The sequence below is a fragment of the Vombatus ursinus genome, unplaced genomic scaffold (assembly GCF_900497805.2).
Source record: "Vombatus ursinus unplaced genomic scaffold, bare-nosed wombat genome assembly UNPS02014794.1, whole genome shotgun sequence".
Taxonomy (NCBI): Eukaryota; Metazoa; Chordata; class Mammalia; order Diprotodontia; family Vombatidae; genus Vombatus; species Vombatus ursinus.
In genome coordinates, this window is record NW_020954572.1 from 24,650,753 (window position 1) to 24,665,092 (window position 14,340).

At 38.5% G+C, this 14,340-nt stretch overlaps 1 protein-coding gene across 1 annotated transcript in view; it reads right to left on the reverse strand.

Annotated features, from left to right (window-relative positions):
• SPRED1 (sprouty related EVH1 domain containing 1) overlaps positions 1-14,340 on the reverse strand; it is a 146,777-nt gene that overhangs the window by 8,551 nt on the left and 123,886 nt on the right. Inside the window, exon 5 of the mRNA XM_027870014.1 lies at positions 4,558-4,716. Coding sequence (XP_027725815.1) covers positions 4,558-4,716 — 159 coding nt within the window. The remainder of the gene's footprint in view (positions 1-4,557; positions 4,717-14,340) is intronic.

Consider the following 14,340-nt stretch of genomic DNA (forward strand, 5'->3'; position numbering starts at 1 on the left):
TTGTCCCAATCATCTCCTTTACTTCTTGGTTAATTTCAGTCTCATTTGCATGACACCAAGTAATAGGTAGGGGGAACAGAATTAAACAATCCATTTTCAATTCTGATTGTAAAGTCCAATGAAATTTCAAGTTGCTTAAAACTAATGGCTAAAGAAAGGACTTTTACTGATAAATTAACATAAAATGAGAATAGTCTGTATTTCCTTTTCATTTTTTGAATCATTAAGTTTTAGAGTTGGAAGGAACTTTAGAAATCACGGGGCTCATTTTTTTCAGCTTAGAAAGAAGATACCTTCTTTAGTTCTATTATCTAACAAAAATTTACTGGGTATGTGTAGTGTGTTCAATAAACTATACGTGCTTTGGGGAATGCCATGCAGTAAAAGGAATAATTTCTGCTTACAAGAACCTTGTACTCTACCCTTTAAAGCACAATTCAGATTTTTCCATGCACCCCCTGGTCAAGAAAAACCTTCCTCCTGGGGCCTCACACACTGCCTTGTTTTGTAATTGTTAATGCATTATTGCATATTATAATTATCTCTGTTTATATCTCACCCCCTTACTAGAAGCTGTACCTAATCTTTTCATTTACCTAGTTCCGAGTACAATGTTTTGTTCCCAGCAGCACTTAACAGAACCCCCAGTACAATTTTCCCCTTCACTAACTTTTCTCCTCATAATATAGCCTAAAACACAATAAATTTTCAAGAAAGCAAGGAAAAAGTGAATATTTGAAGCAGGTGTTATTATGAATTGACCAATTAATTCACAGGATCAAAGATTTAGAGCTGGAATGGAACTCAGAAGCCATCTAGTCTAATTCCCTCTTTTTACATGAGGAAAATGAGGCCTAGACTACCTAATGACTTGCCTGAGGTCACACAGCAAACACCAGAGGTGAGATCTGAACCTAGGTCTTGGTTGTCAGAGTCAAAGTTCCAATACCCCCTCTATGCTTTCAGGGGAGTGCTACTGTAGATTTTTAAAAAAACAAACTACAGTTGGAGAGATAGTCATATGCAGGCAAAAAACTAGAAATTAATACTGGCAATATATGATTAACTGCCAAATAAGCAATACAGACATAAGTGCTACCAGAATTCAGTTGAGTATGAGATCACTGTGACCTACGTCGGTCAGGGACTAAGGCTGAGCATGAGAGAATAAGGGAGGGTTTTGGACAAGTCAAAAAAAGAGTAGGAAAGCCTTCTGGACCATGGTTAACGTAATTTTTATTCTGACACATATCTTCTCTCTATACTAACCATAAATATACCTTAATTTACAAATGTCTTAAAAACATTCTTGAGAAGCTGATTTTCCAAATCAAAATCTTCTAGTAGCCAGACTTTCCCTAACTTCATTCTCACAAAAAATAACATGCCTCTAACATGTAACAAAAATCAAAAGAGAAATCTTTCGCAATCCATTCATTCTTTCACATTTATTAAGTCTCTATAAGACTATGTATTAGGCACTACAGATACAAAGAGAAAAATGAAGAAGTTCCTACCCTCAAGGAGTTCACATTGTGCTGGGAGGAACAACTTGAACACAAACATATAAATACAAAATACATAAAGTAATTTTCAGGGCCAGGGGATAGGTGAATGAGACTAGTTATTAGGGAGAAATGTTCATTTACTCCTTCCACTAGCTAACTCCTACCTAACAAGATGAATCAAATGGAGAATCAATCTGTAATACTTTTGCATACGAATTACTAAATTGTTTTCATTTTGTGGGGAGCTTTTAAAATCCCTGAGACTTAGCAGCCATATTGGGTATGTAATTAATTATTCAATTATCCAAGGTCAATGAATCCAACCTTTTTGTGTTGGAGGCTCTTCTCAGATACTGATTGTGAAAGTAGTTGTACTACTAATTAGTATCTGATGATTTAGAAAATACATAACATAAAGCTCCTATGCATGCTGTAACAATATTAAATGAATTTGTATTTTATTAATCACACAGTATACATACAAATATACATAGACCTAAAAAATAGTAATTGCCAATGCTTGACAAGAACAGGGATTCACAGACATTTTGCAGTAACAAACCAGTGTTGGGAATCATTAGCAGAATTTGCTTACACTGACGTACTTTTTCAAACAAAACCATCATTTCACCCTGGTTCAAAGAACTGTCTGAAATACACTCCAATTTGGCAACTTCATTTTCAATGTCTGTTTTAGTGCTAATATTCTGTGATTCTAGTAGTTTTAATTGCAGCAACTGTATATTTTCAAGACAAACAGATAAAAAAAAAACTACCTCTGTTCAAATGATTATGCTGAAAAATGGAGTTGACTGGTAACTCCTTTTGCTTTTTTGTTTTACACCAAACTATCACAATATGGTTTTTTTTCCCATTTTAATGAGATTCTTTTACATGTTTAGGCAAAAATAAAACTATGCAAAAGTTATATGCAGTTTTCCAACACTTGAAATGTCATTACTGTACTTCTATCTTGGAATCTCTTCAAATGTGTTGAAAGCTATTAAAATGTGAAACTACATACAATTGTAAAGAAGGGCATCATCTAAGCTAAAATGTAAAAACTAGTATGACCACTGTTTGTAATCTTTAAATAAAAATACTTGAACCTAACTACTCTCAAAATGATTCTGTTGAAACTTAAAAAGGTAAAAAGAATACAGAATCTTTTCCAAAAATGAAGACAGAGGTTGAAGAAAACATTAAATGTAGCCCCGAGTACAACTTCATTTACTAAATTGAAAACAAGTGAAACTAAAGTGAAAACAAGAACCACCAAAATTATGAAAGCATAATGAGTCTCCATAATCAGAGACAGAAAAGGGTTTAGGACATATTGTCTTCAGTACTTTTCAGTAACATGTTGATGTTATGCAGAAAGAAGACAATAAAAACACCTTAAGAAGAACCTTGAGGGGCAGCTAAGTGGCACAGTGGATAGAGGACTGACCCTGAAGTCAGGAGGACCTAAGTTCAAATCCAGCCTCAGATGAAACATCTGACACTTACTAGCTGTGTAGCTGGGCAAGTCACTTAACCCCAATTGCCTTTAAAAAAAAAATAACCTCGAGGTATTTCATTATGCAATATTCACACAATTCACAGACTGTCAGAGCTAGAAGATATATAGAATATAGTCCAACTCCCTTATTTTTTTTTTAATGGGAGGAAACTAACACGCATGGATGAAATGATTTACCTAAGATCACACAGTTAAGTGGCTCAAAATTTTGTCACTCAAAATTAGGATTTAAACCTGATTCCAAATTTGAAGCTTTTCTCACTATATGCTCCATTTTAACATGGTTCAGTTGTATGGACATGGACATGGACAAATGAAAACTTTAGATCAAGGTTATGATATAGTAGATAAATAATAACAACTAACATTTATGTAATATTTTAAAATTTTCAAATTGCTTTGTATCCATTAACTCATCTGAGTACTCTATCCACAGTCTGGTGGTGTCTTCCTAATCAAATCCTTCAATAATGGAACTATAATCAAAATCAAAGGGCATGTCCAAGGAAAACAAAATAGGCAAAGAGGCGCTGAAAGCAGAGTTTAAAAAAGGCAACCTATTTCATGTATGGACAGCTCTAACTTTTATCAAGTTTATTTCTTGAAATCAAGCCAAAATCTGCCGCTCTACAACTTCTGCTCATCAGTCCTAGTTTCTGCCTTCTGAATCAAGTGGAAAAATTTTAATTCATTTTCTATATACTTTTTTCCAAATACTTGAAAACAGTGATAACGTGACCTGTGTCTCCACTCTGGTCATGCTCATTTGCATATGCCACAGTTTGTCAATGATCTTCCTAAAAGGTGGCTCTCAGAACTGGCCACAATACTCCAGGTGTATCCTCCAGGGCCCAGCTCATTAAGATTGTCCCTTTTCCTAGTGGACACAATGGTTCTCTAAATGCAGTCATGGGGTGGCATCACCTCTTTTTGGCTGCCATGTCATACTAAAAGGTCTTGCAGTCTACTATAATCCACACATCTTCTTTTCACATTAAACAGCCATATAGCCATGGCTGTTCTGTCCTGGCTTATACAACTGATTTTTAAAAATCTGAGTTTAAGATTTTACATTTATTCCTTTTAAATTAACTTATTATTATTATTAAACTGGATCAGCTGTTTTAAACTGTTGAAATCTTTTAAAATCCTATGTCATTCAATGTGTTAGCTATTTATTCCTCCTAGCTTTATGTTACTTTCAATTATGACAAGAATGCACGCCCTCTATGCCTTCATTTCAGTCAGTGAAAAAAAATCTGAACAGCAAAGGACCTATGTAAATAAAAATGACTAGATCCTAAGAAACTCATTAAATTAGTTATCTAAATATCAGAGTGAATTTTTGCTACCGCTTTAGATAACACAGAAGAATAGACTGATCTCTTATGGTATGTGTGTGTGTGCGTGTGTGTGTGTGTGTGTGCGCGCGCATGTACATGTAATAGAATAAGACAAAAATATATACTATTACATATTAATCATCTTACTAATATAACAAATGATAAAGATGCATCATCTTCTTACTTGATTAGCTTGGCTCTGCAAGAACACTCTCCTGGAATTCAAATCTTCAAAGGGTGAAGGTCTTATGTTTGAACTTCTATAGGGCTCATTGGTAACAACAGTTTCTGGCTGGAAAAAGTGATCTTTTGCAAGAGAACTGGAAGTATCATCTTCTGTGACCTATGAGAGAAAACAAAACTCTGTTATATTCATTGGAATGATTATTAACAATTTTTAAAATAAAAGGAAAAAAGGCTTATATTTGCTCAAGACAAGAAGTTCCACTGACAAGCTCATCAGGTAAAAATTAGAGGAATGATACATTATGCTCCATCTTTAATTTCTGGGCCTTTGCACTGGGTGTCTCCCATGCCTAAAATACTCTCCTTCCTCCCCTTTGCTTCCTAGAGTTTCTGATTTCCTTCAAGATTCAGCCTGAGCACCACCTACTGTGGGAAGCTTTTCTAGCTTGCCCCAATTGCTAATGCCTTCCCTTCCAAGGTTACTTTATGCTTGATCTGTATGTCGTAATATTATATATATATATACATACATACATATATATATGTATGTACAAAATATGTGTGTATATAATATACACACATTTATGTAGTCTACTTGAGAGAAATTTTTATCTCTTATATTAATAACCAATTATTAAGATTTTCCCCCCTATTTTCCATTCAGAAATAACCCCTTGCAAGTTATACAGCCAGTCTTTGGAGGGCATTACTGACCTTGCCTAAAAATTTACCTCATCTAGACCATCTTCTCTAGGTAGAATTGTTACCCCGTCCAACTAGAAAATCTTACAACTAGAATCTAATCTAGGTGAATTCTAGCCTTACTTAGTTCTACTAGTTCTACTCAGCTGGGCGATTGCCTAAGGCTGGGGCTGGTCTGGGTAGAGAGGAGTAAGGTGACATAATCAAACTCTGTCCTCCAGTCCCTTATAGAATAGGTTTACCTTTCATTATAATATTCATTCTCTCATTGTTAACCAATCAGTTGGTTGCTGCTTGTGGGAACCTAAGACTCTTCCAAGGGCATACAAGCATTGAAAGGCCTCCACGATTTGTCTTTGACTTATAAGAGAAAGCCAAGTGGCCATCCTTTTATTATTTGCTAGCTATAATTAACAAAATGATTAATTACCCAGAAAAAAATTAAAGGAATGCTATATACACAGTATATATAGATTTTGGAAAAACAATAAGGCATATTCACTAATATATATATATATTTATATCAAGTTGGCAAAAGTTTTCTAATGGGGCATTCCAGGGATCTGTCCTTGGTCCTACACTGTAAAAACTTGTTTGCTAATTACATGGATAAAGACAAAGATAGTCAATAAACATTTATTAAGCACCTTATTATATGCCAGGCACAGTGTTAAGCACTGGGATACCAAAACAAACAAACAAACAAACAAACAAAAACACCTACCCTCCAGGGGCTTATAACCTATTGCGGGAAGACAACAAACAAAAGGAGCTAAGAAACAGGGGGAGAGGAAGGTACCAGATACTGCAGCACAGTAGAAAAGTCCTAAAGTAGTATAACCAGGTGAGAAATGAGGGGGCATGCTTATCATATTCACTAGAAAACACAAAGTGGGGAGGGCTATTTCCCATGATGGATGACAAAGGCAAGACATAAAAAATTCTCCATCAATCAAAAAGCATTTATTAGGCATTTATTATGAGCCAGGCACCCTGTTAAATGTTGGGAATATAAAGGTAAAAATAGTTTCTTTTCTCAAGATAACATTAACTACAGAGGCAATATGCCAATAACTATAGTGTGGTGAGGGGTGGGGAGGGTGGGAGGAGAGCAAAGATAGTAGAGTATAAGGTAGTAATGCAACTGGGATTCCCTCCACAACTCCTCCAAAGAGATGCATAAAATATACCAGACCAGGAAGCAGCTAGGTGGCGCAGTGGATAGAGCGCCAATCCTGGAGTCAGGAAGACCTGAGTGCAAATCCAGCCTCAGACAGGTTAACACTCATTAGCTGTGTGACCCTGAGCAAGTCACTTAACCCCCATTGCCTCAAAAAGAAAAATACAAACACACAAACACACACACACACAATCAGACCAAATTCTGACGGAGAAATCCATTAAAAGCCACATTGAGCTTTTTCTTTGGGCCAAGTCTACATAGAGAGACAAAGAAATCTGCAGACATTGGGGACAGAGTTGGGGTAGGAACCTAGGGTGAAACACTTCAGTACCCTGTGAGAAGTTGCACACCAGCATAAAAAGAGGTCCCAGACTCATACTAGGGCACCCCCAGACACGTACCAGAGCACTTCAAGGGGAACAGGTGCCGACTGGCAGATCTGTCACTCACTACCCAGTCTCAGGTCAAAGATCCAGGACAGAATGAGAAGGGGAACTGTGGGACAGTGGCCTTCCCCATCAAGCAGACCCCTGAGCCTGGGCAGTGTACAAAGAAAGGAGGAAGTTCAGAAGCCAGCAGCAGTATGGCTCAGATCTCAGGCACAAAACAGGGTTTAACTTCTAGCAACTATTCCAGACTGCAAAGAAATAACCAAGGCAAGAAGCTCAGGTCAAAGGAGAGTCTACAACTTCCCCACTTTGAACCAACAGCAGCAGGCTATGCTTGCACAGACTCAAATCCAGGTCAGGAACTTGCAGGGCTCAGACCAAGGGGACAGCAATGAGACTTTGCCTTGGATCAGACTCCTCTGAGACTGAAAATCTGCCAAGCCCTCAGCTTGTCCCTGAAATCCTGGAACACTCAAATATCACCAAAACGCAGTCACAGGACTAACCCAGAGCCCAGCTTTAATGTCAAGTCCAAAGTCAGGAAGTAGGCTGGAAGAATGAGCTAACCCAAAAAAACAAAACAAAACAAAACAAAAAAAAAAAAAACAACCACACGCTAATGAGCTATTATCACATTGAGTGGCAGAGACCCTCAAGGCGCAAATGCAGGAAAAGACCATGACTCCAAAACATCTACAAGCAATACCTCAGAGAAAAAACAGTTTGGGCATAAACTCAACTAGAATTCCTGGAAGAGATAAAACAAGAGATTAAATTTTTTGTTAATGGAATGAGAGTGCTGGAGGAAAAAATTGGGGTGAAAATGATAGCTATGAAAGAAAGAACTGGAAAGGAAATTAATAGTTTAACACAAGAGATACGAAACCTTACCCAAACAACAAACTACCTGAAAATTCGAATGGACCAAAAAGAAGCCAATGACTTCATGAGGCAACAAAGCCGAAATACTTAAAAATGGAAGAAAATGTAAAGTATCTTGTAGCAAAAACTGAACTGGAAAAGAGATCAAGGAGAAAAAAATTAAGAATCACTGGACTACCTGAATACTATGACCAAAAAAAGAGCCTTGACATCCTATTCCAAGAAATTTTAAAAGAAAATTGCCCACATATTTTTGGAAAAAGAGGGCAAAGTAGAAATAAAAAGAATCTACTGGTCACTTCCTGAAAGAAACCTCAAAATGAAAACTCCCATGAATATCACATCCAAAATCCAGAGAGCTTCTAGGTAAAAGAAAAAATACTATAAGCAATCAGACACATTCAAGTACTGAGGAGTCATAGGCAGGATCATACATGATTTAGCAGCCACGAGCATAAAGGAGCAGAGAACTTGGAATACAATATTTCAGAAGGCAAAGAATATAGGCTTACAGCCAAGAAAGCACTAACAACTGGTGGGACAAGGAAAGGCCTCCTACAGAAGATAGGATCTGAGCTGACACTTGAATGTAGCCAGAAAAACTAAGAGGCAAAGGTGAGAAGGAAGACTATTATTCCTGGAATAGGTGACAGCCTGTGAAAGTCATGGAGACAGGAGATGGAACATTGTGTGTGAGGAATAGTAAAGGAGGCCAGTATAGCAGCTGAATGAGAAAGAGAGAGAGAATGTGTGTAGTGTATTAAACTGTTATGAAGATTGAAAAGTGAGAAACAAAAACAAAATGGCCTGTTACAAAAGAGCTCTAAATGCCAAAGGACTTTGTATTTGATCCTGGAAGCAACTGAGAGCCACTGGAGCTGAATGAGTAGGGGGACTGACATAGTTAGACTTGTACTTTAGAAAAATTGCTATGGAAGCTGTGTGGAGGATGTATTGAAGTGGGGAGAGATGTGGGGCAGTGAGACCAACAAGAAGACTACAGCAGTAGTTTAGGTAAGAGGTAATGAGAGGCACGTAGGTTCAGTGAATAAAACACTGGCCCTGGAGTCAGGAGGACCTGAGTTCAAATCCGGCCTCAGACCCTTGACACTTACTACCTGTGTGACCCTAGGCAAGTCACTTAATCCTGATTGCCTCACCCTCCACACCCCCTCAAAAAAAAAAAAAAGGTAATGAGAGACTGATTTAGGATGGTGGCTATGTTGGTAGAGAGTACAGTTAAAAATTATAAGATTTGTCAAAAAATTGGATGTATGAGTGTGAGTTAAGAGCTGAGGATAATACTATGGTTACAAGCTTGGGTGACTGGTAGGGTAACCCTTAAGAGTAACAGGAGAGTCTGGAAGAAGGTAGGGGTGAGGAGAATAATGAGCTCTTGTATTAGGCTCAATTTGAGATACCCATGGAACATTCAGGCAACTGGTGATAGGTGACTGCAAGCTAATAACAGAGACTAGAGCTAGACTATAGATACGGAAATCACCTGCAGGGAGATGATAAATAAATGTGGGAACTGATAAGATCCCTAAGTGAGAGAGAACACAAAGCAAAAAGAAAAAAACGATTCAGGGTTGAGCTTTGGTGGATACTCATGATCAGCAGCAAAAGAATGAGTAAAGGAGATGGAGATAGGAGAGCCAGGAAAAGAGCAGTGTCATGAAATCCCAGAGAAAAGAGAGTATCTAGGAGGACAAGGAAATCAAGGGAGGAAAGGAAAGGAAAGGAACAAAAATTTATTAAGTGCCTACTATGTGCCAAGTATTGGGCTAAGCATGTCATCATCATCGTCATCATAAACATTTATATAGAGCCTATTATGTGTCAGGCACTGTGTTAAACACTTTATAATTATCATCTCATTTGATGCTCACAAAAACTACAGGAGGTAGGTTGCTATTATCATCCTCATTTTTATAGTTTAGGGAACTAAAACAGGCAGAGGTTGTGACTGGGCCAAAGTTACACAGCTCGTAAGATCTGAGGCTACATTTGAACTCAGTTCTTCCTGACTCCAGGCCCAGTGCTCTATTCACTCACCACCAACACTAAAGTTTGCAGAGAGGTCAAAGATCAAGAAGGATAAGAACTGAAAAGAAGGTTATTAAAGAAAATGATATATGTTAGAGGGGATGTGGGAAACTGGGACACTAATACACTGGTGGTGGAGTTATGAACTGATCCAACCATTCTGGACAGCAATTTGGAACTATGCCCAAAGGGCTATAAAAAAGTGCATATGGGGTGGGGGAGGGTGCGGAGCCAAGATGGCAGAGTAAAAGCAGTGACTTGCTCAAGCTCTCCCCCAAACCCCTCCAAATACCTATAAAACCTATAAAAAAATGGCTCTAAACAAATTCTAAAGCAGCAGAACCCACAAAAAGACAGAGTGAAACAAATTTCCAGCCCAACACAACCTGGATGGTTGATCAGAAAGGTATATTGCACCAGGTGGGGGGAGGAGTGCAGTTCAGCATGGGCGCACAGGCCACCATGAACCTGGAGCAGGCCTCAGAGGACTGAACTGCGGGAAGCTGTGGCGGTTTCCAGGCTTCTCAACCCATGAATGCTAAAGACAACTTAGAAAGTCAGTGGGAAAAGTCTGTTTCTGTGGTGCTGAGTGAGAAGGATAGTGGGGTTCCAGCCCCATTCCCCGAGCGCGGCCCCAGGGTGGTGGTTGCCTCCTGAGCTTCTAGCCCACAGACAGAGGGAGAGTCCAGTGGCTGATCAGAGGGATCCTGCTGGTGCAGGATTCTCTTGCTTTGCCCGTGCTTGGATCTGGGTCACAGTTCTGGGTGGCGGTCCTGGGACAAAGAAGAACACTAGCATGGTGGAACTTATAGTGGCAGTGGAAAGGAAATCCTCCTCACAGTTCCAAGACAGAAAAGAGTGCTTGTGGTCACTCACAGACCAGAGCACAGGCTAGGAAAGGAGTAAACACTTCACCCTTGATCATAGCACCTTGGAAGAACTGAAAATTTTCAGGTCCCTAGAAGTATCTCTGAAAACAGTTGCACAAAATCCCTGAAGCTTGGAACAGTACATTCTCCACACTGGAAACAGACCCCTACCTTAACAAAGAGTTTAAAACTCAAGTAATTGGCTAGGATCATAAGCAAGCAGTGCAAAAAGAGCCAGACTACATTATCTTACTTTGGTGAAAAAGAAGATCAAAACACACAACCAGAAGAAGACAACAAAGCCAAAGCTCCTACATCCAAAGCCTCCAAGAAAAATATGAATTGGTCCCAGGCCATGGAAGAGCTCAAAAAGGAGTTTGAGAAGCAAGTAAGAGAAGTAGAGGAAAAACTGAAAGTGATGCTAAAGGAGACCCCAAAAAATACTGAAGAAAATAACACCTTAAAAAATAGCCTAACCCAAATGGCAAAAGAGGTCCAAAAAGCCAATGAGGAAAAGAATGCCCTAAAAAGCAAAACTGGCCAAATGGAAAAGGAAGTCCAAAAGCTTACTGAAGAAAATACTTCCTTAAAAATAAGAATGGAGAAATTGGAAGCTAGTGACAATTTGAGAAATCAAGGCACTGTAACACTAATCCAAAGGAATGAAAAAATAGAAGAGAATGTGAAATATCTCATTGGAAAAACAACTGACCTGGAAAATAGATCCAGGAGAGATCATTTTAAAATTATTGGACTACCTGAAAGCCTTGATCAAAAAAAGAGCCTAGACATCATCTTTCAAGAAATTATCAAAAAAAAACCGCCCTGATATTTTAGAACCAGAGGGCAAAATAGAAATGGAAAGAATCCACCGATCACCTCCTGAAAGAGATCCCCAAAGGAAAACTCCTAGGAATATTGTAGCCAAATTCCAGAGTTCCCAGGTCAAGGAGAAGATATTGCAAGCAGCCAGAAAGAAACAATTCAAGTACTGTGGAAACACAATCAGGATAACACAAGATTTAGCAGTTTCTACATTAAGGGACCAGAGGGCATGGAGTATGATATTCCAGAGCGCAAAGAAGACAGGACTACAACCAAGAATCACCTACCCAGCAAAACTGAGTATAATCCTTCAGGGTAAAAAATGGTCATTTAATGAAACAGAGGACTTTCAAGCATTCCTGAGGAAAAGACCAGAACTGAATAGAAAATCTGACTTTCAAATACAAGACTAAACAGGAAAGGGAAATCATAAGAGACTTACTAAGGTTGAACTGTTTACATTCCTGCAGGGAAAGATGATATTTGTAACTCATGAGTCCTTTCTCAGTATTAGGGTAGTGGGAGGGAAAAAATTATATGTATGGATAGATAGATAGATAGAGGGGCACAGGGCGAGTTGAAGATGAAGGGGTGATATCTGGAAAATAAAATTATGGGGTGACAGAGGATTATACTGGAAGAAGGAGAAAGGGAAAAGTAGAATGGGGTAAATTATCTCACATGAAACAGACAAGAAAAGGCTTTTACAGTGGAGGTGAAATGGAGGAAAGTGAGAGGGAATGAGTGAATCTTATTCTCATAGGATTTGGCTTAAGGAGGGAATAACATACACTATGGGGTATGGAAATCTATCTTACCCTACAGGAAAACAAGGGGGGGAAGGGGACAAGAGAGCAGGGCTTTGATAGAAGAGAGGGCAGATTGGGGGAGGAGGTAATCAGAAGCAAACAATTCTGAAGTCGGACAGGGTCAAAAGAGAGAACAGAATAAATGAGGGGTAAGATAGGATGAAGGGAAATATACAACATGACTACTATGGAAGTGTTTTGCATGACTACACATGTATAATCTGTATTGAGATGCTTGCCTTTTCAATGAGGGTGGGTGGGGAGGGAGGAAGGGAGAAAATTTGTAACCCAAAGTTTTAAAAACACATGTAAAAATAAAAATTAAAAATAAATGAAATGGGGAAAAAATGTGCATATGCTATGATGCAGCAATACCACTACTAGGTCTGTATGCCAAAGAGATTTTTAAAAAAAAAAAAAAAAAAGGGAAAGGACCTATTTGTACAAAAACATTTCTAGCAGCTCTTTTAGTGGTGGCCAAGAATTGGACAACGAGGGGACACCCATCAATTTGCTAAACAAGTTGTGGTATATGATTGTAATGGAATATTTTTGTGCTATGAGAAATGAGTAGAATGATATCAGAAAAACCTGGCAACACATGAACTGATGCAGAGTGAAATGAGCCGAACCAGAAGAACACTACATAGTAACAGCAATATTATACAAGGAACAACTTAGCTCTTCTCAGCAATACAATGATCTAAGACAATTGCAAAGGACTCATGATGAAAAATGCCTTCTGCTTCCATAGAAAGAACTGATGGCAACTGATTACAGACCATAGCGTACTGTTTTTCCCTTTCCTTTCTTTCTTTATTGGTTTGAGTTTTCTACCACAAAAATGACTAATATGAAAACATGTTTTACATGACTGCATACCTACAGTTATGCCTTCCACTTTGCAGGGGTTAGGGGTGTGGTCCCCCTGGGATCTGGAAAATCCACATAAAATTTTTTTGGCCCTTTCCTTATACCAAATGGCATTAAATGACAAAATATGTTGAGATTATACAATACTATACATATTCTATGCATTTCTAAACTTTTTCTGTGTTGTCTGCGGCTTTCACAAAACTCCCCCCAAATTCCCATTTAATTTCTTATGCTGACCTGTGATATATCGAAACAGCGATATGGAAGGGACAACTGTATAACACTATATCAGATTTGTTTACTGTCTCAGGAAAGGGGGAGGGGAACAAAGGAGGGATTTGAACTCAAAATTTTTTTAAAATTTAAAATTATTTTTACATGTAATTTGGGAAAAGTAAAATATTATTTAAAAAAGAAAAGAAGGTTATTAGATTTGGCAATTAAGAAATCAGTGGTAACTTTGGAGAGGGCAGTTTCAGTTGAATGATGAGTCTGGAAGCCAGACTGTAGAGGGTTTGTAAGAGTGAGAGGAGAGGAAGGGAAGTCTCTTGGTATATGACAGGGCTTTGTCAAAGTGTTCTGAGAAGAGCAGGAAAGATATAGGAAGAGCTAGTGGGACGAGAGTGGGAGGGACATTGGAGTGAGGAAGGTGACAATAGGTAAAAAGATTGAGAATAAGCAAGAATGGGGATGGTAGGGAAATGAGATCAAGGAATACAAAGGGGTCAGTCTTGGCAAGAGAATGACTATCTTTTCACTTGAGAAAGGAATGAAGAAGATAGTGCAGGAAGATGCATGACTGATGTGAGCTTAGGAAGAGAGAAGGAGACCTAAGCAAATGGAATCAATTTTTTTGGGTGACGTATTTAGCAGACAAGAATAGTGCAAGGGGGTGTCATGGGAGGAATGTGGCAGAACAATCAAGTCTGAAACAACTAGTGTGGAGAATGAGTTAGTATTATCAATTAGGCAGTAGCAGAAGGACTGCCCTGCTTCAATGAGGACCCAGTTGAGATTAGATAACATGAATTCGGAAGGGATGCAGTAAGCAGAGTTTTGTGATTTCCTCTAACGTCACTGGGTAGAATGTGAATAGGAATGAAGAAGGTAGAGATGGCAGGAGTAATCGGGACTGGGAGTTTAACAAAGTGTGATCAACAAAAGGTCAAAGAATTTTGAGAGTAGAGGAATGGAAGG